Source organism: Rhinatrema bivittatum, chromosome 5, assembly GCF_901001135.1.
Source record: "Rhinatrema bivittatum chromosome 5, aRhiBiv1.1, whole genome shotgun sequence".
NCBI lineage: Eukaryota > Metazoa > Chordata > Amphibia > Gymnophiona > Rhinatrematidae > Rhinatrema > Rhinatrema bivittatum.
The window spans coordinates 81401007-81428335 of NC_042619.1; the positions used below are offsets into that span (position 1 = coordinate 81401007).

General features: G+C 47.3%; 1 protein-coding gene across 1 annotated transcript in view; it reads left to right on the forward strand.

Annotated features, from left to right (window-relative positions):
• The window catches only part of ZMYM2 (zinc finger MYM-type containing 2), a 581711-nt gene that overhangs the window by 328215 nt on the left and 226167 nt on the right, over positions 1 to 27329 (forward strand). The window contains exon 14 of the mRNA XM_029602506.1: positions 4558 to 4592. Within this exon, the coding sequence (XP_029458366.1) occupies positions 4558 to 4592 (35 nt within the window). The remainder of the gene's footprint in view (positions 1 to 4557; positions 4593 to 27329) is intronic.

Consider the following 27329-nt stretch of genomic DNA (forward strand, 5'->3'; position numbering starts at 1 on the left):
TGAAGATGGTGCTTTTGGTGGCACCGGATTGAGCCAGAAAACCGTGGTATGCAGATTTACAAAGGCTCCTGGTGAACTCTTCCCTCAGGATTCCATCTCACAGGAATCTGCTACGGCAGGGGCCTGTACTTCATGAAGATCTAACTCGATTGTGTCTTACGATATGTCCCTTGAGAGGACTCGGTTGTTGAAGCATGGATATTCTACTGCAGTAATCGCCACGTTACTCCAAGCGAGAAAGTTCTCCAGTTCCTTAGCCTATGTGCATGTTTGGCGAGAGTTTGAGGCTTGGTGTGAACATAGAGGGGATTCCTCTCATTTTGGAATTTTTGCAGGATGGATTGAATAAAGGTTGGCCCTTAATTCATTAAAGGTATGGGTGGCGGCTCTTGCCTGTTTCTGAGGTCAGGTGAATGGTGGACCCTTGTCAGCTTATCCAGATATGGCCTGTTTTTCAAAAGGAGTGAAGCATCTTCGTCCTCCTTTGCGGTTACTGGTGCCTTTGTAGAGTTTTAATCTAGTTTTGGATTTTTTGGCGGGCCCCACTGTTCAACTGATGAATAGCCTTTCCTTGAGGTTACTAACCTTGAAAATGTTTCTGTGGCAATTTGTTCTGTGCATAGAGTATCTGAACTGCTGACCTTTGCTTGTTGGGAGCCATTTTTACAGGTGAGACGGAAGTGATACAGCTATGGTACTGTTCCTTCCTTTTTGCCAGAAGTGGTCTCGGATTTTCACTTAAATCAATTTCCCTGCTGTCTCTGGACAGGGAAAGAGTTGCGGAGGAAAACTGCCTGTTACAGCCTTTAGATGTCGAGGCATATCTTGAGGTATTTGGAGGTTTCTAAACCTCTCAGGAAGATGGATCTCCTGTTTGTTCTCCATGGTTGGAGAACAGGGTGAGCCGGCAATGCAGGCTACGATTGCCCGCTGGATTAAGGTGTTAGTCACAGCCGCTTATGTGGATTCCGAGCAGCCGTTGCCTAGTCAGGTAAGAGCTCATTCCACTAGGGTTCAAGCAGTGTCATGGACGGAGATTAGATTGCTGTCTCATTTGCCAAGCTGCGATGTAGGCTTGCTTAAACACCTTTTCCAGGCATTGTCTCCTGGATGTGTGCAGGCTTGGGAGAATATAACCTTTGCGCATATGATGCTTATCAGACCATGTGCAGCCTCCCGTCCTTTTCGGTAGTAGCTTTGGTACAACCCACTGGTCTTGGATCCACCTGTCCGTATGCTGTGGGAGAAGAAATTACTACATACTTATTAATTTCCTGTTCTTTAATAAGAACAGGTGGCTCCACCTTCCCGCCCTTGGCTGCCTGATGTTTGCTATTGTCCTCCTGCATGGTTGCGTGTTTCTCCAGTCCCTAGACTAGTGTTGTTATACTCTGTCTGAGCTCAGTGTTTTCCTGTTGGCTAAGTGCTAGAATGGTTATCTGTTAATCAAGTTTTGTTAGTTTGTGCACAGTTGGCTTTTGTAGAGAATACTGGCGGGCTGATATCAATGCAGGGGTATATATATACTGTGATGTCAGCTTTGCTCTATCTCCATCTGCTGGTAGAGATGCATAACCCACTGGTTTTGTACCCTCCTGTGCTTATCAAAGAAAAGGAAATTATCAGGTAAGTAGTAATTTCTCCTTTAAGTCTATCTCTGTTTTGCTTTAGAACAAAGACCATTGACCATTTTAGTAGCCATCCTCTGGACCACCTTCATCCTATTTATATCCTTTTGAAGGTGCGATCTCCAGAATTGTACACAGTATTCCAAGTAAGGTCTCACCAGGAACCTATTCAGGGGCAATATTACTTTCCTTTTTCTGCTGACTATTCCTCTCCCTATGTAGCCAAGCATTTTTATGGCTTTTACTGTCACTTTATCCACCTGTTTGGCCATCTTAAGATCATCAGATAAAATTACCCTCACATCCCGCTCTTCCTTTGTGCTTAAGAATTTCACTTCCAATACTGTACTTTTTCCTTGGGTTTTTGCATTTTTAGCATTAAATCTTAGCTGCCAGACCTCAGGCCATTCCTCAAGCTTTGCTAGATCCCTCCTCAAGTTTTCCACTCCTCCTCCTTTCACTAGAGGACATCATTACCATTTAGAGCTGGTGGAAAAGTTCTTTGGGAAATCTGGCCCAGACGCATCGGTATAGAAGTATATGTTAATTGCACTGGATGCCAGCGGGGCATCCAACATTGAGCACCCATAGAAACCAGAGAAATAGATCATCGTCTAACTCTACCCACATGATGAAAGTAAGGAGCACTGATAGTGAACCTTGGGTCAAGGCTAAGAAAAATCAGCATTGGTGCAAGATGTTGGGAGCAAAGAGATTCTGGCTGTGGCCATACAACCTTTGAACCATTCCTGCAGAGCACAGCTCAGCCCGGATATTGAGAGGGTAGCATTAAATTCCTGTGATCTGTCCCAATGTCTGACTTTTAAGGATTCCATAAGGAAGTCTAATGGTTTGCCTTCTGATAGGAAGGAAAGGTCCTAGACTTTCTCCTATCCCACAAAAACTGCTTTGAATATCTTCTCTAGATTTTAGAGCCTGGTCTGAAAGCTTAATTCTGTTGAGATTTATCTCTGTGCATTTGGCATTTATCACCACCATGTAGAAAGTAAACTTATATCTGTACAGCCTTTTGCCAGATTCATGCAGGGCTTGTTTCAAGTGAAGCCTCTAGCTGTGTCATGGAACCTCAAGATGGTACTCTCCCATTCAATGAAAGCTCCTTTTGAGCCATTATACTATGAAAGAAAACCTGACCTCAAAGGTCATATTTTTAATAACTGTTATTTTATCACCTTGTGCTATGTTTATTCATAGTAGGGTGGTTCTTTCCACACATCATAAGTATTTAACTTTCATCTTTTACTTGCCAATTGTTCTTCCAGCATTTTTTTCCCAAGCCACCATGATGAACAAGCCTTGCATAGTTTGGACTGTAAAAGAGCCTTGGCCTTCTCTCTGGAGCAGACTGAAACCCTTAGAAAGTCTATTACACTTATTTGTTTTTTACCTCCAAGACATCTGGAACTGCTATAGCCTAGCTCACTCTTCCTAATTGGATAGAGTGCCTCTCTTTTATGCCCAGGTAGGCCTGATGACTCTGGAGGAGTGTGTCATGGGTCCTAATAGTTATGGTGGTATTGGTGGCCCACCTGAGAGTGATGGAGGAGATTTGCATGACTGCAATGTGAAGTTCCGCACATACATTTACATCCCATTATTTGTATAAAGATTCCCAGTGTAACAGTAGATTTATTTATTTATTTATTTTTAATTTTTATATACCGAAGTTCTTGTGGGAATTACAAATCACTCCGGTTTACATAAAATGATGAACTGCCCAACAGCGGAAGGGCAGTTCAATCTGTTCTGTAAAGTCACAGCCGCTTATGTGATTGTTCAATCTGTTCTGTAAAGTCTGTTTGAGGTTTAGAATCCATCCTCCCCAGGGCACGTTGTTGCTGTTACCAGATGGCCTCATATTTAAAGAGAGAAATGATTTAAAAAAAAAAAAAAAAAAAAAAAAAGCCTGTTCCACCAAAAATGGTTCTGCCCATTTAGCATTTTCTGGTTGTATATATTTTCCCCTTTTTTTAGATAGGGGCAGCCTGTAGCTAGGGTTTCCCTACCTATGAGGACTTCACATTCTCCTTGTTTTTGGAGAAAGATAAATTTGCTTACCTATAACAGGTGTTCTTTGAGATCTCATGTAAGTTCTCACAGAACCCCTCTGCCTCCCCTTGGAAATAGTGCCTGTATATTGAAGACTATATAAAGAATTGAGGAGGGCCTATGTGATGGCACACGTTCTCAGTAGAGCATGCCGAAGCTTCCAGAAGCTTTGAAAAAAAAACTTCTCTGTCCCAGACTCCATTTAATAATGTCGCTCACTTGTGAGGACTTACATCCTGCTGTCGTTGGAGAACTCCTTACAGGTAAGCAATCTTTGCTTTACAGGAAAGGATGACAGTTGGATTACTGAGAATGAGGTGATAGTAAGGGCAAGATTTCCAGTTCTGGATCTGAATTATCCTGATCTTTCTACTTTCATTGGCTCTAAGTAGGATTTTTTTTTCTTTTACACCAGGTAAGCTGGCTTGAATTGGTTCTTACATTTTCTAGGTACATGAAATTGAATCCTCTTCGAACTAAGTCTGTCTAGAACCATTTTTCACAAACTCCTGTTTTTCTGCTGTGAATTAAGAACTATTCTCATTTAATGTATGTATAGACTTCTTATAAAATAATGTTCTCCACTTTATAGATCAGGCATAGCACCTACTGAAACTTAAATGGCTGAAAGTGCTACTCTTTTGAGGTGTGGCACATGGTGCTCCTTTCTAAAAGGCCTTGAGTATTGTTTATGTATCTGTCATCTCCAGTGGGCCTGAGAAACAGGATCCCACATCAGTTCAAGACTACATGGTGGTTGTGCAGTGGTAATTGTCTTGAAGGTGACTCATCCACTTTTTATATTATGTGATGGTATAAATTTGAACATCATTCTAATCTTAAATCTAATTGTTTTCAGATCAGGGTATCCAAACAACACGACCAAAACCTATGGTAATTATAAATTGATTTTTATTCAGATTCTCATCACTGATGCCTCAATTTGAAATCTTGCATTTGCTAAATATATATCAAAATGCTAGAAATTGAAATGTAATGTATGTGTAGATTGATTCTGTTGCTTGAGTTCAAATATTCTGTTCATTGCTGGCAAGGCTTCAAGGAGGTGACTTACTTGGGCCTCAAGTAGGAAGGAAAGCAGTGGCCACCACTAGGAGTGACTTTTGCTGGTGGAAAAAGGATCTCTCTGTGAAAAGTTTTTGTAATTGTCTGATAATGACGCATGTTTGAAGTGGGGATTATGAAATATGGAGACAATTGAAAATGAGAGGCTTTTTTTTTTTTCTTTTTCATAGTATTTACTGATTGCTTTGCTGAGGGTTGTGGTTATGTTTTGACAATATTTTGCCTATTTTATTTAGAATTGTGGGGGACAGAAGTTCTAGACTAGATTGATTCCAGATCAGTGTTACTTTACCCATTCACAGGGGAATTTGAGAGGGTCTTAGTTCCAGGATGATTAATGTACTATCACTGATTTTTCGTTTAGTGCTACTAGATGTATGCAGCACTGTACAGATAGATGCACATAAGAGACTGTCCGTACACCATGGAGTTAGTCTAGTCACACCTACAGGATAAATAAAATGCTTTGGGAAGCTTATTGTAAAATTGTTAAAATCAATGTGGCTATATGAGCATGGTGAACAAGGGTTTATGCTTGAAAAGTGGCTCCAAAAAGAGATTTTAACGTACAGCATTAGTTCACAAATCATGTCCTTAAGAGCCCCTAATAGGTCTGATTTTCTGAGTAAACAGAATATTCACTATAACTTGCTATTAGCAGAAATGTATGCCAATGTGTCTTAAGAACATTGTGGATATCTGGAAAATCAGACTTGGGGCTTTTCAAAGACTTACTGCTGTTCAACCAAATCTGCTTTTCCCATAGATTTTTCAGGTTGCTGCTGTTTTTGTTGTATCTGTCATCATCTGCCTCTTTTCAGTGTCCTTTGCCATTTACCTTATTCAGTAATAATATTGTGTACCATATATCAGTAGTAATCACTTTGTCCTTGAAGGCTACAAATGGGTATGGTTTTCAGGATATTCCTGTTGAATATGCATGAGATAAAATTGCATATAGTTAGGCTTAGATTCACACTGCCTTACTGCTGTCAGCTTTTCTTTGTCAACTCTATGCCACTTTGCACCTATGCTTTATTATCTCCATGTAAAGCTCTTGCCCTTTTTTTTTTTCTTTTCAGAAGTTTTCTTCTGCTTCTAGTTACCTGACACCCCTTTGCTCAGCCACTTTTTTCCTAGTTTGCCAGTTTTCATTGTTCTCATTTCTGCATTTTTAAATTTTCTTAAACTTTTTTTTGTTTGTGCTTTTCTGTTGGCAACTATTATAGTGCTTTGTAAAAGTCTTCACACGCGTTTGCATTTTTCACATTGTCTAAAAAATACAAATCAAAATGCATTAAAGTAAAAGTTTGATTTTACACATTTTCTACATTTTCATCATAAAGAACAATTACATAAATATTCTTAAGAATATGTTAAAAAAAAAAATCTCTTGCACAAGTCTTCACATCCTTTGTCATAGCAAACCTAAATTAGGTTGAGTTAAAAAAAAAAATTGTCTTCTCAAATATGGTTAAATTTTGTTGGAGGGGGGAAAAACCAGGCATATCACGAACTAAAATTATGATTCCAAAGGAAGAAGATGGAGGAGGCTTCCCTAATGTTTGGTACTATAATATAGCCTGCAACTTGCATAATCTAGGAGGCTGGATAGGGCATAAGGGATTGTACTCGGATCTAGAGTTAGAGCAGGCATTGGTCGCCCCACTCTTCCTAACATATATTTCCTAGCGTGTAGCAGATGGACTCAAAACAAGTGGGTATAGTGTGCTCGTGCTAGCAGTTGGAGACGGATCTGACGTCAGCACGGGTACATGTACCCCCACAGGAAGTGCAGCAATTCAGTAATTTCCGTCTCCAAAGCAGTTTGGAGCTACCTCACGCTCGCTGAGCGTGTTTCCAAATTCTAAACGACTACATTCATAGAAGAAACCTACCTGAAGACGAGCCCCGCACTCCTGCGGTGATACCATTCGGTCCCTCCCCCAGTCGAGTTTCCCGAGCTGACTTCCGTGGTCCCTCAGAGGTAGGAGCCTCGGTCCGGTGGCCGACTCGCGGCAGGGACCTAGCCCCCGAATGAGAAGGGCTCGGGCGTGGCATAGAGGCAGCCTCGGTCCCGGCGAGGACTTGGCCCCCGAGCGAGACGAGATCGGGCGCAGCCTAGAGGCAGCGGGTGCACTTCCTCGAGCGCGGCGGTGACGGTACTCACCCTCTCCCCCCGCAGCCGGAGACCGCCTGGGTTGCAGCCGGGAAGCGCCGAAGACAAGGTAAGGCGTGCATCTTTACTGTGGTCTCCGAGATAGTGAGGATTAGCGGGGCCTGCCTACGTGGCAGCCCGCCAAGGAGGGTCGCCATTTTGCCTGCCTACTCGCCTTCGCCACCTAGACGCACGTTGCTGTACACACGCTGAGATAGGCGCACGCGGATAGGCGCATGCTTGCTAAGCGCGCGCTGCTAGGATAGGCGCACGCCTATAGACGCCCGTTCGTAGGCGCCCGTTCGTAGACGCCCGTTCGTAGGCGCACGTTCCTAAGACGCCCGTTCATAGGCGCACGTCCATAAGACGCCCGTTCCTAGGCGCATGCGGCTAAGCGCATGTTGATGAGCGCACATTCATAAGATAAGCGCATATTAGTAGGCGAAACATATTACAAGGCGCATACTCCGGTTGGGAGGAAATAACAGACGAAATGGAGCATAAGAGAGCCCATACATCCACAGAGCCGGCACCTCCAGAATCAGGCATAAGAGCTTTAAGCCTCTGCTCAGCATGCAACCTCAGAGCCACAGAGAGCGAGGAAGCAGACTTACTATGTGCCCAATGTGAGGAGGCCATGGGAGTTCCAAGCCAGGACCGGTCCCAGCCCAGCGGTTCCTCAGGGAACACTCCGGACTTAGCAGGCCGCAGTGAGCAGCCAGGGAACCCGAGAAACCTAGTACCCCTAAGGCCAGATCCGGCTTCGCTTTCCTGGGTGGAATTATTCAAGGGGATTCACGCCTTTGTCCAGATGCAGTCTGCTTCTCGAATGGGTCTTTCTGTTCCGGATGATCTGGCCCCTGGACCCTCGAGACCTAGGCACGGCCACTCGCCACCCGGAAGCCCCACTTATGGGGATTCGGATTGCTCCGAAGAAGATGAGGAGCCCCCCGAGGAGGGAGAACTTCCCTCGGAGATAGAACCATATCGGACCATGAGACGCTTCTTTCGGAAAGAGGATCTTCCAGGCCTGGTCTCACAATGCCTATCAGAACTGGCTATTCCAGGCCAGGACACCCCAGGGGACCGTAAAATGAACCCCCTGTTAGAGGGCCTGCGCCAAACGGCTCACCATTTTCCCCTCCTACAAGCAGCACAGCAGCTAATCGATTTGGAATGGAATGCGCCGGAGGCCTCATTCAAAGGGGGTCGGGCCTTGTCAGGCATGTACCCTCTGGACCCGGCGTCCAAGGAGCTGCTGGCGTGCCCCAAGGTAGACGCCATAGTTAGCGCAATTGTGAAGCGCACCACCATTCCGGTGGAGGGGGGAGCGGCCCTCAAGGATACACATGACCGGCGCATGGACGCCATTTTGAAACAAGCCTTTGAGGTGGCAGCAATGTCCCTACGAATTGCGACCTGCTGCACCGTGGTGACGCGTTCCTGTTTACCACAAGCTAGGAGCAACACCCCGGGAGAAGACATGAAATCAGCTCTCTCGTTCCTCACTGACACAGCCTCCGACCTCGTCCGTATGGCAGCCAAGGGAGTGTCATCTTCAGTGGCAGCCAGGAGGCAGCTTTGGCTACGTAATTGGGCGGCCGACTCTTCCTTCAAGACAAGCCTCACAAGAATGCCCTTTAAGGGATCCCTACTGTTCGGCAGCGATCTCGAGAAACTGGCTAATAGATGGGGTGCCTCTCCATTACCCCGTCTACCAGAAGACAGGTCGAGGAGGAGCCAGCGTTCTTTTTCTAGGCCATCTAGAGGTAGAAACTCTCAGCTCTTCAACCCTTACAGGGCTCGCTACCAAGCACCTCGTTCTCAGGCCAGGAACCAGCCCTTTCGGGCTAAGCACAACAAGAGGAGAACCGGCTCGGGTTCTGGTCCCAGCCGCACCCCACAATGACAATCAGCCGACCCATCCGGGGGTAGCAGCCATAGGGGGCAGGCTAACCCTCTTCTACCGCAGGTGGGTCGAGATTACCTCGGACCAGTGGGTCCTCGCCATCATCCGAGAAGGGTATTACCTGGATTTTCTTCGGCTCCTGCCGGACAAGTTGTGGAATCTCCTTGTTCACCGCTCAAGAAGGCGGCACTAGAAGTTACCTTGCGGAGGCTCCTGTCGTTAAAAGCCATAATCCCAGTGCCTGCAGGGGAGATAAATTCTGGGCATTATTCCATTTATTTCATAGTACCCAAGAAGGAGGGCACTTTCAGGCCCGTCCTGGACCTCAAGTCGGTCAGCCGACACCTACGGGTCCCCAGCTTTCGCATGGAAACTCTGTGGTCGGTCAAGAATGCAGTACAGCCAGGGGAGTTTCTCACCTCCCTAGATCTGTCGGAAGCTTACTTGCGTATCCCAATCCATCGGGATCACCAGCGCTATTTACGCGGATCTTTACCAAGGTCATAGTAATAGTGGCGGCGGCACTCAGGAAGGAAGGAATTCTCGTCCATCCCTATCTGGACAATTGGCTGATCAGGGCAAAGTCACTGGAGGGAGAGCCACTGGGCAACCAACAGAGTTATATCTCTTCTGGAAAGCCTAGGCTGGGTAGTCAACACAACCAAGAGTTCCCTACAGCCATCCCAGTCGCTGGAATACCTAGGAGTGCAATTCGACACCCAGGAAGACCAGGTCAGCCTGACCTCCAAGAGGAGATCCAAACTCCGGAATCGTCTGCAGGCCCTGCTGAGCGCCATCCGGCCCACTGCTTGGGATTACCTACAGGTTCTCGGCCTCATGGCATCCACTCTGGAGGTGGTACCATGGGCGCGGGCTCATATGAGACCATTACAACGCGCCCTCCTATCTCGGTGGAGCCCACGATTACAGAACTACACCGAACATCTACCTCTACCAGCCAGAGTGTGGAATCAGCTACGGTGGTGGTTGCAGCCCGGCCACATGAGCCGGGGATCAAGAATGTCCTCCCCAACCTGGACCCTGCTCACTACAGATGCCAGCCTGAACGGATGGGGGGCACACTGCGAAGAACTCACCGCCCAAGGGCGGTGGAGCAGAGAAGAGTCAGGGTGAAACATCAACCGACTAGAGGCAAGGGCAGTCAGGCTAGCATGCCTGCGATTTGCCCACAGACTTCGAAACAGAGCGGTCAGAGTGATGTCGGACAACGCTACCACAGTGGCTTACATCAACCGACAGGGCGGAACCAGAAGCCGACAGGTATCCCTAGAAATAACTCCCCTGATGACTTGGGCGGAAGCAAATCTCTAGGACATCTCCGCCGTCCACATCGCCGGGAAGGACAACACCACGGCAGACTTCCTCAGCAGAGAAAGCCTAAACCCAGGGGAATGGCAGCTGTCGCCCACAGCTTTCCAGATAATTGTGGATCAGTGGGAGACGCCGGGCATGGACCTACTAGCGGACAGGTCCAACGCTCAAGTACCCAAATATTTCAGCCGCAGGCGGGACCCTCTATCCAAGGGGATCGATGCCCTGGTACAGCCATGGCCTCAGGGGATCCTGCTATATGCCTTTCCTCCATGGCCCCTGCTGGTCGCCATAATACACAAGATTCAGCGGCACAGAGGCCTAGTTCTTCTAGTGGCCCCGGACTGGCCAAGAAGACCCTGGTACGCAGACATGAGAAGACTACTGGCAGGGAATCCACTACCCCTGCCTCCACACAGGGACCTGCTGCGGCAAGGTCCCATCCTCTACAAGGATCCAGCTCAATTCTCTCTTACGGTCTGGCCATTGAGAGGGCTAGACTGAAGAAAAGAGGATACTCGGAGCCGGTAATAGATACACTCCTCCGAGCACGCAAGTCCTCCACATCACTAACATATATAAGGATCTGGAGAGTTTTGAAGCCTGGTGCGACACTCACAGCACCAATCCACATGCCGCTAAGATCCCTATCATTTTGGATTTCCTACAAGATGGACTTCAGAAGGGTCTATCCCTCAACTCCATCAAGGTTCAGGTAGCAGCGCTGTCTTGCTACGGTCCCACACACCCAGACGTCTCACGTTTCCTGAAAGGAGTCAAACACATTCGCCTGCCACTGAAGTGGCCAGTGCCCCTGTGGAACCTCAACCTAGTGTTGGAATTTCTAGCGGGACCCACCTTCAGGCCCCTTCGAGGCCTGTCTCTCCATTCGTTAACATTGAAAGTGGTGTTCTTGCTGGCTGTGTGTTCAGCACGCCGCATCTCAGAGCTACAAGCGCTGTCCTGCCGTGATCCGTTTCTCAGAATCACTCCAGAGGCTATCCATTTTCGCACGGTTCCTTCCTTCTTACCCAGAGTAGTCTCACACTTCCACCTCAACCAAACCATATCCTTGCCTACCACGAAAGGTTTGAAGAAGTCGGAAGAAGGTCGAATACTGTGCCATCTCGACATCGGCAGGCTGCTGTCCAGATACCTGGAAATGTCAGAAGCAGTACGAAAGACGGGACCACCTGTTTGTCCTTCAGTGTGGGAAGAGGCAAGGAGAAGCGGCCTCACGGCCAACCATCGCCCACTGGATCAAAGAAGTTATCAAGGCAGCCTACGTAGAAGCGGGAAAACTCTACCAGAGCGCAAGCGGCCTCTTGGGCAGAAACTAGGATGCTGTCGCCTGCAGAAATATGTAAAGCGGCGACGTGGTCCTCCCTCCATACCTTCTCTAGATTCTACTGTCTGGACGTCCAGGCCAGGGAGGACATGGCATTTGCGAGGGCAATCCTGAACGGACCTCGGGCAGCCTCCCACCCAGTCCGGGAGTAGCTTTTGTACATCCCACTTGTTTTGAGTCCATCTGCTACATGCTAGGAAATGTAGAGATTATTTACCTGATAATCTCCTTTTCCTTAGTGTATGCAGATGGACTCAGCATCCCGCCCGGCTGCCGCTATACATGGGGTTTCACAGACTCACGGTAAGCCATGTTTTCTTATGATAGGTCATCCACCCTGCCGGGTATTGACGCCTTCCGGTTGGGAACGCTGGCAGTCTCCAGCTACTATCAATCAGTCAGGGTAATCCTGTTTATTTAATCGATCGGTCAGTTACACATATATCCATACAGCTTTTGCAAGGAAGATTACTGAATTGCTGCACTTCCTGTGGGGGTATATGTACCCGTGCTGACGTCAGATCCGTCTCCAACTGCTAGCACGAGCACACTATACCCACTTGTTTTGAGTCCATCTGCATACACTAAGGAAAAGGAGATTATCAGGTAAGTAATCTCTACATTTTGAATGCTCCAAGCAAGGCTTTGCCAGAAAGGGTGTCTTCTTTTCTGTGGGTGTAAGTAAAGACGGCGAGAAATACATGGAAATTTGTCAGAGATTCCTTTAATTTGTCATGGGAGCAGTCATTTCTTATGCCATTTAGGGGCAACCCTGAGTTTCCTGTTGGGGAGGAGGATGGGTTTTACAGAACCCTAGATAAGGAGCATAGAGCATTGGTAATGCCGTTTTTTAACTTACATGAGGAAAAGATAGATACCTTTTCTTATTGCGTTGAAGAGCTGTGCTTCAGGCCTTGTCACTTCCTTCACTATTTGCAGATTAGGAACTATATTAACTCATTTCACCGCTTAACCTTGGACGCATATACGACAAGTGTGTTTCAACGTTTTTATTTATTATGCGCTCATAACAAACATACATTATCGAACTTATATAAATTCATTCATTCTATCCAGACTTATGTTTTATTGGATTCTTTAGCTGGGGCCTGGAATGCAGAGTTACATATCGATGTTAAGGCAGATGATATGTTCCTTTGTGTTTTCTCTTTATATTGACTCTCTGAGGGGGTGGTGTTCAGGGAACTCCAATTTTGCTTATTAAATCGATTAAACTGTTCTTCGGACCGAGCTTTCAGAGCTGGAATTGCTGCCCATAATAGATGTCTTAAATGAGATCACTAGATGGCATCGCCAAGTCATGGAGTTTGGGAATGCCCCCCTATCCAAGAATTTGGGGTCCATATATTTTGCATGATGGGGAACCCAGATTCATCATACAGCACAAATGAGCTTGCTGGGATACCTTCAGAGACAGAAGAACTGGGGAAAGCCGGCAATGCCTTTATATAAATGTTGCTTAGTGGGGAAGCAATGTATTTTGCTTCACTGGTTGGAACTGACTCCGCCTACAAAAGCTACTCTGTATAAGAAGCAAACATTACTCTGTTTAGAAGCTAAATCAATTAAATGTAAATCTGTATCATATATGCAGCAATTTATAGCTATTTGGATGCCATTTATAACCACATTACCTCCAAATTTAAAAGGTATTATTACTCGAGACCTACCCCCTTTGGCCAAATAAGAAGTAAGTAATAAGTAATGTGAATAAGTACTGTGATCAAGTAATGTGAAAATATGACGAGGCGGAATGGAAGTAAACATGTCTTTTGTATTGAATCTGATTAACCCTGTGAGATCATTCCTATAGTTCATAAGGGGAGGGAGGGGGTTGGAAGAGGGGAAGTGGGGAATTGAGGTCATGAAAAAACATTTGTATTTGTTTTTATACTCATATGACTGGTATTTTACTAGAAATATAATCACTCAGTGTACTGTTGATTGCTTGTGTTAGATGTAATAAGCATATTATGACAAAAAAAAATTGCCTTATGACCCATACTAAGTTAAATAGAGCCCACTTGTGTCTAATTGTGATAGCTGAACTTCTTCAAATACTCCTGGATGAAGAATAAAGCTGTTTCTGTTATGTGAAGTGAATTTGAAATAAAGGTCAAAACATGCCTTACAAGTTTCTGCTTGAAGAATTCTGGGATAATCTTATTCAAAGGTACAAATTGGGGAAAGGCTAAAAGAGATTTTAAATGTGCTAGAATACTCCTTGGGAGACTTTCAGATCCATCATTGTAAAGTGGAAACTGGCACCACCAAGAAACTTCCACGATCAAACCAGTTAAGGAAACTGCTGTGGAAAGTCACTGTGAGGCTTAAGAGTACTTAAAAAAATAAAATAAAATAAAATAAATAAAAAACTTACATAAGTCTGAGACTACAGAAAATGTTGATTGAACAATTTCAAGATTACACCACAAAAATGGCCTGTATGGGAGGATGGCATGAAAGAAGCCACTGCTGAAGAAAAGCCATATGATGTGCCACAAAGAAACATTTAGGGGAAAGTGTGCATATGTGGGACAAGGTTTTGTGTTCTAAGTGGAACTTTGTTTTTGATGCTAAATGATTTTTGTGGCATTACACATCACATCACCTTGCTAACACTATATCCATACATTAAGCATGGTGGTGGCAGCATTATGTTGTGGGGATGCTTTGCAGTAGCGGAAATAGGGAGACTTGTGAAAGATGGATGGTGCAAAGTATAGACAGTTCCAGGAGGAAAACCTGATCCAGTTTGCTGTAGACCAACGGTCCTTCTTCAGTCTCTCTTTTTTTGTGAAGCTGAAGTTTCACGGCTGTGGAGCTCGTGCTTTTTTGCTGTGAAAAACAACTTTTTTTTCTCTTTTCTTTCAGGAGTCCCGTCTGATCCCGCCACGTGTTTTTCGGGTTTTTCTTTCTCGGTATCTGTAAATTTCCTTGGTAGTTTGTGGTCGATTACAGACAGTCACCTCTCGGTGGCCACCGGGCATTGACCGCACGCTGTGTTTTTTTCCATGGCATCATCCAGCTTCTGCCGTTGCCCTCAGTGCCTCTGGACCATGTCCATCAGACCCCCACGTGGTCTGTCCTGTGCCAGGGGGCATTGCATGATGTCTCTTGCTGTGATCTTTATGCCCAAATGACCCACAAGGATCGTTGGGCACGCCTGGACAAAATGGAGAAGCTGTTCGGCAATAAGAAATTGGAACTTTGACTCCACATAAGGGAGTCTCGCTGACAACCCCCTCGGTGTCTCCTCTGCTATCGAGTCCCAGTCCAGAAGTAGGTTCAGGGGACCGAGCAGGGTCCATATTCTTGTGATCCAGATCCAGTTCCTCTACATTTCCCTTGGCTCTGGGTAAAGACCTGGGTGAGCACTGGGAAAAGTCCAGGAAGCATGGGCATCGGTCTTCATCCTTGAAGATGACTGACCACGGTAAGACATCATTGTCCATGCCTCCTCCGAAGCGGTCCCGTCCAGTGGATTTGTACATTCTGGACAACCCAAGGAACCTCGCAGATCCCCACTGATACTGGTGAAGGGTTCGATACCTCCCCATGGTTCCAGGGTCGATCTGACTCTGCCGCCGCCATCTCCTCAAGCCGTCCTGTCTTAAGCAGTCTTTGAGAGAGAGTTAGAGAGGCGTGTGTGGCTGGCAGCCAGCTGGGCTCTGCAGGGCATCGAGCCTCCGATTCTACCGGGATTGCCACCGCTGCAGGAGCCAACTTCATTGGTGCTTGCTCCTCTGTTGGAGCGGCTGGACCTGCTGCTCAGTGTTTTACTGACACAGCCAGCCTCGATGCCTCAAGTCCCTCCTCCATCAAAGGGTGCATCGCTGCTGCCTCCACCTGGTCCAATTCCAGTGTACGATTCATTGAACGAGGAAGGTCCATTGGGGGTCGATGGCACCCAGGCTGCGCACAACGCACAGACCAGTGCTAGCCCTCCCGGGGCCTTCAGGGCCAGTGCCCTCAATTCCCAAAGGAATGGGAACCATCTGTGCCGATGCGCCCCCAGATTCCACCAGTGCCTTCGGTTCTTACTTTGGTCCCACCGATGTTTCCGAGGCCTTTGAGACTCCGGTGGGGGCTCCACATCAAGCATCTCTGGGCTTCCAAAGTGAGGAGGATGCCCCCTATGATCCCTGGGGACTTGACTTCCAAACCTTGTCCACCAGAGGAGAGGTATAAGTCCCCATCAGAGGATCTGATGTTTGCTGGATTTGTAAAAGCCATGGCAGTCAGTGCCTTTCCAGCTCTTAACAGAGCAGAATTCTAGGTATAAAATGTTAGAGAACCTACAATTTATTGATGCTCCTAAAGAAGTGGTGGCAGTGCTGGTACATGACATTTTTAAGGAACTTGTTTATGGCTCTGGGAACATCCCATCTCCACCCCCACCAGTGAACTGGAAGACCGCTGTGTATCTTGACCAGCCCATCATGGGTTTTGATTTCAGACAACTCCCACACCAGTCGGTAGTGGTGGAATCGGCCTTGAAGAAGGCAAAAAGGGTCCAGACTCATGCTTAGGCTCCCCCGGATTGTGAGCACAGGGCTCTGGATGCTCTTGGATGGCAGATATTCCAGGGCTCAATGTTTGCAGCTAGGATTGCTGCTACCAACTTTATATGGGCCAATACTCCAGAAACCTCTGGAAACAGATCCAAGATTTGGTGGAACACCTTCCAGAACAGTTTCAAGACTATTTCCAGACTGTAGTTCAACAGGGCCTGGAGTGTGACAAACATGGAGTCCGCGCGCCGTGCATGACCTTTTTGAAACCGCAATGAATTGCAGCAGCCAGCATTGGGGCTGATCGCATGGCCTGGCTTTGCGCTTCTGACCTCCATCCTGAAGTTCAGGATTGTCTGGCGGACCTCCCCTGTACAGGGGAGAACCTCTTCGGGGACAAGATTAAGGAGGCAGTAGCATAGCTGAAGGATTATCACAAGACCCTTCAGCAGTTGTCAGCCATCACCTCGGACACCCAGCTTTTGGGCAAGAAGCCTCCTAGGTAATTCAAAAGGCGCCTTTTCTACCAGCCACAAAAGTATTATCCTCCGGAGTCCCAAGCAAGACCCCAGTGGGCTACCAGCTAGACTGAGGGCATGGCAGCCACATGCCCTTCGACTGGCCCCTGCCCCACATCAGAACCCCACCACATAGTTTTGACTGGTGGCGAGGGGGTTGGAGCCAACACATGCTACCCCAGGACACTGACCCCTCAGCTCTTTGCCGACCATTGGATTTCAGTCACCTCAAACCAGTGGGTCCTCTCCATCGTGTGGCAGGGGTGTACAGGTTGCATTTCCAACGGATTCCTCATTTTCCTCCGTCTCCTTGGTGGAGATATTCAGAGAACCAGCAACTACTTTGAGTAGAGCTCTCCGCCCTCTTAATGACTTGGAGTCAAACCAGTACTGCCAGGCCAGTAGGGCAACGGGTTCTACTCCAGGTATTTCCTGATTCCCAAGAAAACCTGAGGACTTTGCCTCATTCTACAACTGAGTGCATTAAACCATTTTCTTTTCAGATAGAAATTCAAGATTATCTTGTTGGGAACTCTGATGCCTCTCCGAGCTGGGAACTGGCTCTGCTTCCTCGATCTCAAAGATGTATACGCATATTCCCATTTCTCCCACAGATCGGAGGTATCTTTGATTCATGGTAGAAGGGGATCACTATCAATATTGGGTGCTGCCTTTTGGCCCAGCGTCAGCGCTCTGCGCCTTCACAAAATGCCTGGCGGTGGTGGGGGCTTACCTCAGAAGGCAAGGGGTACACGTCTTCACCTACCTAGACGATTGGCTCAAGAACGACTCCAGGCAGGCCACAATGTGTTCTGGAGGACCTGGGATTTCTAATAAATTACCAGACCTACGGACAACATTCTGGTAGACTCGTTGAGTCAGGCCTTTCGACCCCATGAATCGTCCTTGAATCAGGAGGTCGCGAACCGCATCTTCCGTCTGGGGGGGATCCCGGACATCGATCTATTCGCCTCCTCAGAGAATAGGAAAGTGGATCGGTTCTGCTCCCTGGTCCGAAGGGGCAGGGGATTGGTGTCTGCCTTTTCACGACACTGGGGCACCAGCCTCCTCTATGCTTATCCTCCCCTGCCACTGGTCTCAAGGACACTTCAAAAACTCCAAACAAGACTGAGGCACCATGATCTTGATTGCTCCTCTTTGGCCACACCAGATTTGGTTCTCGCTTCTGCAGGAACTGGCCTCCTGCCCTCCGATCTGGCTGGGGACTGTCCCAAACTTGATCACGCAGGACCAGGGCAGGCTACGCTACCCCAGGCTCCAAGCCTTATCCCTCACAGCCTAGATATTGGCAGGGTGACCATATAAACCCTGGGCCTTTCGGGCAGCATGTCTAGAGTTCTGTTAGAGTCCAGAAAACCTTCCATAAGGAGGTCTTACAATCTCCAGTGGAAGAGGTTCTCAGTTTGGTGTGAAGGGCACGTTTTCAACACGTTTTCATGTCCCACACCAAAACTTTTGGACTACCTATTGCACCTCTCTGAGGTTGGCTTGAAGACCACTTTGGTGAGGGTTCATCTCAGTGCTATTGGGGCTTATCAGGGGATGGATGCGCAGGGTCAGTGAGCTTCAGGCTTTAGTATCGTATCCACTTTATACAAAATTTCCACCCAGCCACTTGTAGGATGTTTCATGCGGGGCTTATTGCAGCTTAAGCCCCCAATGTGGTCTTGGTCCATCCCATGAGGGCACCGTTTGAGCCCCTGAGATCTTGTGATCTGAAGGTCACCTTCCTGGTAGCAGACACCTCAATGTGCAGGGTCAGTGAGCTTCAGGCAGTAGTATCATATCCACTTTATACAAAATTTTGTCATTAAGGTGGTCTTATGTACACACCCGAAGTTCCTCCCAAAGGTGGTCATGGTCCATCTTAACCAATCCATTGACTTGCCTACCTTTTTTCCAAGACTGCATGCTCACCAGGGTGAGTGCACCCTGCACACTCTGAATTGTAAAAGGGCCCTGGATTTTTACCTGGAACGAACAGCACCTCACCGCAAGTCCACTCAACTCTTTGTCTCCTATGACAGGAACAGGTTGCGGGTCGCAGTGTCGAAGCAGACCTTTTATTTCTGCTACACACAAGCAGGACTGTAACTTGAGGGCCACATCAAGGCTCATTCAGTCCAAGCCATGTCAGTTTTGGTGGCTCACTTGCGTGTGGCACCCGTGCATGATGGCGACTTGGAGTTCACTCCACCTGTTTGCCTCTCATAATTGTCTGGACAAAGATGGATGACGTGACAGTTCGGTCAGTCAGTCCTCTGTAATCTATTTCAGCCTTAAAAACCCAACTCTTCCTACCTTGGACCCTTTCTTTGCGTGCAGGCTTGCTCCCCAGATTTTGGCAGCTCTATTTGTTGTGCACGTTTGCAAGTGTTAAAGGCTGCATATGTTGGGAGCAGTCTGTATGTACATATTCACCCATGTGTGAGGACTACTATCCTGCTTGTCCTTGGAGAAAGCAGAGTTGCTTACTTGTAACAGGTGTTCTCCAAGGACAGCAGGATGTTAGTCCTCATGAAACCCGCCTGCCACCCCATGGAGTAGGTTTCTTTTGGTTTGATATTTTATTTTCGCAAACCAGATTGAAATGTCACCGGTATTCCATGTGGGCACTCTACATCGCATTTTTTTGCGTCATTCCCACAAGAAACAAATTGGTCCATCAATTGATTGGAAGCCAGAGTAATCCGGTTTTGCTCCTTAAATTTGCACCTCGATTGGTGTGACAGGCAGAGTTATATCTGACAATGCTGTGGCAGTGGCATACATCAAAGTGGAACCGGATTGAAATACCACTGGTATTCCATGCAGGCACCCTGCAATGTGTTCATTGTATCATTCCCACAAGGAGTGGTTTGAAACGCTGTCGACAACTTGTGTTGGCGGGTTGTTAATGGAAATGTATCGCTACCAGAAACTTGAAGAGAGGGGAAAAAAAACAAACCCAAGAAAAACATGTTAAAATATATAGTATCTACATGTTGAATCGATTCCCCCTTTGTTCTCTTTTGGGTGTTGTCTTGAAAAGACAGATTTAAGCACATTATTTCACCTTTGTCACATGTAAATCAATTTATTTACATGTGCTAGCCAGTACAAATGCCATTGTGATACCTGACTTTACTTACTGTCCAAATGGAACAACAAAAATATGATTGCTCCCTGAATCCCTCATGTCCAGCCCTCTGAGCCACCAAACCACTTCTAAGGATGAGTCTCAGACAAAACATGGTAGCACATTCTGGTTACAAATCCCCTAATAAAGCCATCTTGGTGAAAGTGGCCTCTGCTGAGGTACTTTGTTATATATATTGTATCAGTTTATACATTGTAACAACAAGTTTGGTCCTCTGTATTTTATTACACTTGTGTCTGTGTGTATGCCGTATGATTGTATGTTTTTTAATCAATAGAAATATTATGTTGATGTATTAAGCTTGGGCAGTGAGGATCTTAGTAGATATCAAAACTGTTAGACAATTCATTAGTGTTGTTGATTACCAAATGTACTAAAAGAATTTACTGCTGTATTAGAGCTAGCAGTTCCCTTTTTCTTTATTTTTGTATCAATGTAGATGTGTCAGTTTTTGAGGACCAGTTTTCGGGGCGTCAGTGTACCCCGAGTGATGCACTTCTCCTGTGATTCTGGACTTTATGCAAGAAGGCCTCTCTAAAGATCTGGCTCTTCATACTTTGAAGGTGCAAATAGTGACACACTCTTGACGCTTTAGAGGCGTTAAGAAAATCAGACCACCGCTTTGGGATCTCAACTTATCTTTTTTGGCGAGAACTCAGTTTGCTCCTCTGAAGACTATCTTGTTGAGATTACGCACGTTAAAAAATTTTTTTTCTGGTTGGCATTTGTTCAGCCTGAAGGATTTCCAAATTGCAGGCTTTGACCTGTAAGGAGCCTTTCTTGTGATAATGAAAAATAGGGTCCAGATTCGTACGGTTTCCTTTTCTACAGAAGGTGTTCTCCAAGTTTCACTTGAATCAATCTATTTCTTTGCCATCATTTAGCTGACAGACTGATGCAAAAGACTACTTTCTTCGCCCATGGGATGTGAGGAGGCATCTGTTGAGATATCTCAAGATCACTAGTGCCTTTAGGTTCGATCATCTTTGTGTTGTATGGTGGTGTTCGAAAAGGGGAAGCAGTCTCTAAATCTGCAGTGACACGCTGGATACAAGAAGTGATTATAGCAGCATCTGTAGATGCCGGCGCTCCGTTGCTGGAATAAGTGAGGCCTCTTTTCCTCGAGGACACAGGCTGTTTTATGGGCAGAGTTGTGTTTAGTCTCCTGTTTGGAGACCTGTTAAGTAACAACCTGGTCATCGCTGCTCACTTTTTCAAAGCATTACCAAGTGGACCTGAGAGCTGGGGAGGAAGCTTCCTTTGCCTCAGTGGTTTTGTGAAGGACTCAGGTAGTGTCTCGTCCTAATTGGGAATAGCTTGGAATCATCTCATTGGTCAAACTATGGGTACATAGCCACTTTGGCAAATTCTAGAGCGAGACTGTTGTCATAATTGCCATTATTTATGAGTAAACATTTTTTGAGCAATAATAAACAAAACAGAAAACAGGGGCTGTATGGATTCATCTACAGCCTGGGGACAGTGGAAAACAGTGTATACTTGCTTGCTCATTTTCTGTATCATTGGAACCCTCCCTCCCTCCCCCCCCCCCGGGGTCATCTTGGAGAACGTATCGATCACAACTTTACTGTGGAACCACTTTGAATGCTACCCAAAGCTGTGGGTTGATGTCCAGTGATGTCCAGCCGGCCTCGCCAGTGTTCACATAAGTCCGCAGTCAGACATTGATTATCAAACTCTGGGCACGATGTGGCAGAGACTGTAGGTAATGGTGCTAAGTCTTCAGAAATTTACGGCGATGGAGTGGAGACTATCTGGAGGCTATATGTTCCATCTCCACTAGGCGGTGGAGAGCATTCCGCCATAGCCAATAGGACGGGGCATCCGAGGAGTGCCATTGAAGTAAAATCAGCTGCTTCCCAAATTGACAGGCCTTACGAAGTAATAGACGACACTCGGGCCCCCGAATCATGGATGTGGGGATACAGCCAAACAAAAGAGCTGATGGAGAGACTGGAATTCGGACCCCCCGTTATATCTGCTAGATATTGTGTGATACTGCTCCAGAAGGCACGAATGTGAGGACACCCCCAAAAAACATGCGATAAAGTGCAGTTATTGGCCAGACATTTTTCGCACTGATCCGAGGTTCTTAATTTGGCCTTAAATAAGACGTATGGAGTGAGATACGCTCTCCACAACAATTTGTACTGCATCTCTCGCATGTACGTATTGCCGGAGACCCGTGTTATCCCATTAAAATTACTCCGTATCATCTCTGTGGACAACTTAAACAGGCTGGCCTTGTTCCATCTCTCCACCAGTTTCCCACCTGGGTCGCATTTCAATTTACGCTTGAGCCCCTTATGTATTCTTGCCAATGTCTATTTCGCTGGTTGCTCCAACTTTAACATCGCATTCACCTCCAAATGCAATTGGCGTCCTGGTGGGTGCTGGCAAGGAGTTCACATAATGCTGCAATTGCAGGTATGGGAAAACCTGGTTGGAGCGAAACTTGTATAAGTCACTAATTTGGGGAAGCGAAAGGAAAGCCCCCTCCCCATCTAGGACATGCCCCAGCTGTGTGATACCCTGTTCTGCCCAATATCTGAAAGCCCTAATATTGGACCCTGGTGAGAATTGCGAGTTCCCCTGTATGGGAATCAGGTAAGCACATTGCAAGGGAACATCTAAGATCTTGCACAGCCTTTTCCAAGCTAGCCGCATGGGCTCCAGTAGAATATGTTGCCGTAGTATTTCTAGAATGTGGGAGGTCGGTGCTTGTAAAACAGATCGTAAATCTAAAGGCGCTGCTAGTGTCTGATCGGCATGTGTGTGTGTAAAACTAGAAGAGCCCAGCAACCAACCCCTGACAATATGGAGATTGGCCAAATTATAAAGGGCCAGGTCCAGGACTCTCATACCACCCCCCTCCCACCGCTTTCTGAGCCACCGCAGAGCAATACGGGCCGGTTTGCCCCGCCACAAAAATTTCCGGAGAAGTGTATCTAACACATTTGCATCTGTTTGCTTAAGAAGGAGGGGGAAATTTTGAAGCACATATAGCCATTTGGGGAACAAAATCATTTTAAACAGGTTGACACGGCCCCCCCAGTGAAAGCGGCAACTCCGTCCATGCGTAGAGCTTGTCCTTCGTTTGTTGCAGTATTGGGGGTATATTGAGCGTATACAAAGCCTCCAAATTTATGGACACCTTAATCCCCAAATATCGAATATGACCGGGTGTCCAACGAAGCGGAAAGGGCCCCTGCCACTGCTTCCGGACCTCCGCAGGGGACCCAAGGGCCTCTAATTTGTCCCAATTTATCTTGAGTCCTGAAAAGAGTCCGAATGTGTGGAAAAGCTGGATAACTGTAGAGAGTGAATGCTCCAGCCTAGTAAAAAATAGTAATATATCGTCCGCAAAAGTGGCGTACTTAAATATAGACCCCCTGAAGCCATATACCTCTGATGCCCAGGGTGGTCTGGATGCTCTGCAACAAGGGCTCCAAAGTCAGAAGGTATAGCAAGGGGGATAACGGGCAGCCTTGTGTACCTCGTAGAATTTGGAACGGGGGAAGATTGCAAGTTGTTCACAACAATAATGGCGGTAAGGTCTGTGTATAGCAGTCAAATAATATTCAGAAAAAAACCTGTCAAAGCCTAAGCGGCTAAGGAGTAGAAACATATAAGGCCATTCGACACGATCGAATGCCTTTTCCGCATCCAGGCTTACTACCAAGAAGGGCTCCCCCACCCTTTGACTCAGTGCCATAGCAGCTGTAATCAAGCGAATATTATGAAGGGCATAGCAGCCTCGAACAAAACCCACTTGTACCGGCTGTATCAGTTCTGGCAGAATAACCGCCAACCGTTCCACCAAAACCTTAGCAAGTAGTTTTTGATCAAAATTCAAGAGAAATAGAGAGGTACGAAGCCAGTGACATGGGGTCCCGACCCGGTTTGGGAATTAGTGTAATGTAAACGGTATTGGTGTGTTTCGGATAGGACCCCGACTGTATCAGCTTGTTGAATCCCATGGGCATTATAGCTCCCAGTTCACTTGATAAGGTTTTATAATATTCCGTTGTGTATCCATCTGGTCCATGGGCTTTAAAGCATGGCACATGGGAAATGGCATGAAGAACCTCCTGAATGGTAATCGGCCCATTTAACTGGGCCTGTTGTTCTATTGTGAGGTGGGGGAGTGTCACTTGGGAAAGGAACCGCTCTTAGTGGGGTGTTGCCCCTCAGAAGTATAAAGGGCCGAATAATACCGCAAAAAAAGTCATGATGGTCGGAGTGTCAATTGTGATCCGTCCAGTAGAGTCTCGCATCGCTACTATGTGTCTAGGCTTAGGAGCCTTGCAAATTAAGTTAGCCATCATTTTCCCTGCCTTGTTACTGTACTGAAACAGTCAGTATTGATAAGAGTAAACTTTTATTTGCTCTCTGATATAGCAGAGTGTTCAGCGCTGCTTGAGTTGCCAGCAAATGTTCTCAAGTGTTTTGGGGTGTTGGAGCATATAAAGGAACGTTTGGCCTGTTGGAATTGGGCCGTCAAGGAGAGTAAATTTTTATCCATCATTTTCCGGCGATGGGCTACATATGAGATAATATCCCCACGTATTACGGCTTTACCCGCATACCAAAAAAGAACAGGGTCTCTCTCATGTTCTTGATTAAGTTGGGAATATTCCAACCACTTAGCCTGCAGGAATTCCTGAAATAGCATCTCATCTGCGAGAAAGTAAGGGTATCTCCACATTTTAGAGGTAGGGGACGCAGAGGGCCAAGAAAGCTCTATCTATATGAGTGCGTGGTCTGATATACTAATCTCCTCTATCCTAGCATCTAACACCTTGGGGAAGGCATGGTCACTAAGAAAGAGGTAGTCCAGCCGTGCATATGACGCATGGGCTCGCAAGAGATGGGTGAAATCCATCTCTGTGGGATGGAGTGTTCTCCAGACATCCACCACATGTAAGGAGTTTTCTAAAAAAAAAAAAAAAAGCCATGCCTTTACTGGATGGACGGGAAGGGAGTGACCCATGCGAGGAATCCAAGTCCAGGTCCCAGATAGCGTTAAAGTCCCCTCCCATAATAAACGTATTTTCTAAATAAGGTACTAGCTGACCATAGACATCCCTGAAAAATGTAGGGGAGTAGGTATTTCGAGCATATGTTACATAGTACAAGTGGGGTGTGAAAATAGTCAGCGATCAATATTATTTTCCTAGCGTGTAGCAGATGGACTCAGGACCAATGGGGTATAGTGTACTCCTGATAGCAGTTGGAGACTGATCAGATTTCAATCTGACGTCAGCCCTAGTACATATATCCCTGCAGGAAGTGCAGCTCTTCAGTATTTTCCGTCTCCATAGCAGTTAGGGACTCTATGCATGCTCGCACAGCGTTAGAGTAATTTTACCAAAGAAAACCAAAATAACAAGAAATCTTACCTCTACAGACAAGCCCGCTCTCCTGCGGTGACACCCATTGGGTCCCTCCCCCAGTTGAGAATTCCCGAGGTGATTTCTGCGATCCCTCGGAGTTAAGCCTTGGTCCAGCGGCCAACCCTCGGCGGGGACCTAGCCCCCGACGACAGGTGAGGCTGAGAGGCAGCGGGTGCGACTTTGAGCACAGCGGTGAAGGTATTTTCCCTCCCTCCCCACCCCCCCGCAGCCGGAGACCGCCAGGAACGAGACTGGGAAGCGCCGAGACAAGGTAAGGTAGAAATCTATTTAAAAGTCTCCTGTCTCCGAAGCTCGAGAAATCGCACAGGTCGCCAGCGGGGCACCAGTGCCACCGGGTTGATATGCCCTAGCAGGGCTAGACCCCGGTCAGATCCGAGGGTCCTCCCACGTGGAGACCCTGTGAGGTGGTCGCCATATTGTCTGCGTGGTCGCTGCACCATTTTGATCTGTTCACTGCCCTGTCTGCCGTTCTGATCCATGCGCACAGAGGCGAGCCATGCGCACAAATACCTTGTGCGCCCAAGTACCGGGTGCACAAGTGACGCACATAGCCACACGCTTACTGTGCCGAGTGCATAACTTCGATCTGTGCGCATACAGCACGCACATCTCCCTGAGCGCGCACCAAACCTAAGCGCACAACTTCGACGCACCGGAGCGCACAACTATATCTTACGTGCACAAGCCATGGCACCACCGGAAAAGAAACTCAAAGCTCAGGGCCTTTGCCCAGCATACCACATTAGAGCTGCACAACATGAGGAGGCCACAGCCCTGTGTATACAGTGCGAAGAGGCCCTAGGGGATCCAACTCATGGCCCTTCCCAGCCGATACCAGGCTCCAGCCTCTCGAGCAGTACGCCGGACCTAGCATTGCACAGCGGGGACCCCCCCCCCCCCCCTTCAAACGGGGCTCCCCAGGGACACAGCGCCCCTTAGTCTAGACCCAGCATCTATCTCTTGGGTGGAATTCTTCAAAGGTATGCATACCCCTCCGGGGACAGAGCCCCACCGAACCATGAGATGCTTCTTCACCAAGGACGAACTTCCAGACCTGGTCACACACAGCTTAAAGAGCTTGCTATCCCGGGCATAAGTGCCTCGGAGGAACCTAAGATGAACCCACTACTAGAGGGGCTCCGACAGACCTCCTGCCATTTCCCACTATTACAAGCCGTCCAGCAACTAATTGACCTGGAATGGGATGCCCCAGAAACTACATTCAAAGGGGGCCTGGCTCTGGCAGCCATGTACCCTCTGGACCCAGCCGCCAAAGATCTCCTGGCAGGTCCAAAAGTGGATGCCATGGTCTGCGCAGTCTCAAAGCGCACTACTATCCCGGTGGAGGGAGGAGCAGCACTCAAGGATGCTCAAGACAGATGTCGGGAATCTATCCTCAAACAGTCCTTTGACGTCTCCGCTATGTCTTTACAGATCGCGGCCTGCTGTACCGTGGTGACACGTGCCTGCTTAGCACAGACCAGGAATAACACTCCTTGTGAGGCCCTGGAACCAGCAGTATCATTCCTCGCGGACGCCGCTTCTGATCTGGTACGCACCGCAGCTAGAGAAGTGTCATCCGCTGTGGCAACCAGAAGACAAATCTGGCTCCAAAACTGGTTGGCTGATGCATCCTCCAAAACGAGACTCACAAGGATACCTTTCAAGGGAACACTCCTGTTTGGAAGTGAACTAGAGAAACTAGCTAAAAAATGGGGGAGTCCCCACTGCCGCAGCTACCAGAGGACAGGAATAAGAGAAACCAGCGATCCTTCCCCCGAACCTTCAGCGGCAGAGGATCACAGCACTTCATCCCATATAGAAGCACATATCAAGCGGCCCGCCCCGCAGGCCGGAGCCAGTCCTTTCGAAACAAGCACAACAAAAGGGGAACCAGCTCAGAGTCAGGCCCCAGCCGCACCCCACAATAAAAAATCAGCTGACCTGTCCAAAAGAAGAAGCCATAGGGGGCAGACTTGCCCTATTCTACCAAAATGGGTTGAGATACCTTCCGAGAAGTGGGTCCTATCCATCATTCTAGAGGGATATTACCTGGATTTCCACCACTTCCCTCCGGACAAGTTTGTGGAATCTCCCTGCCACGACCCTTCCAAGAGGATAGCAGTGGAAGCTACACTCACCGGATT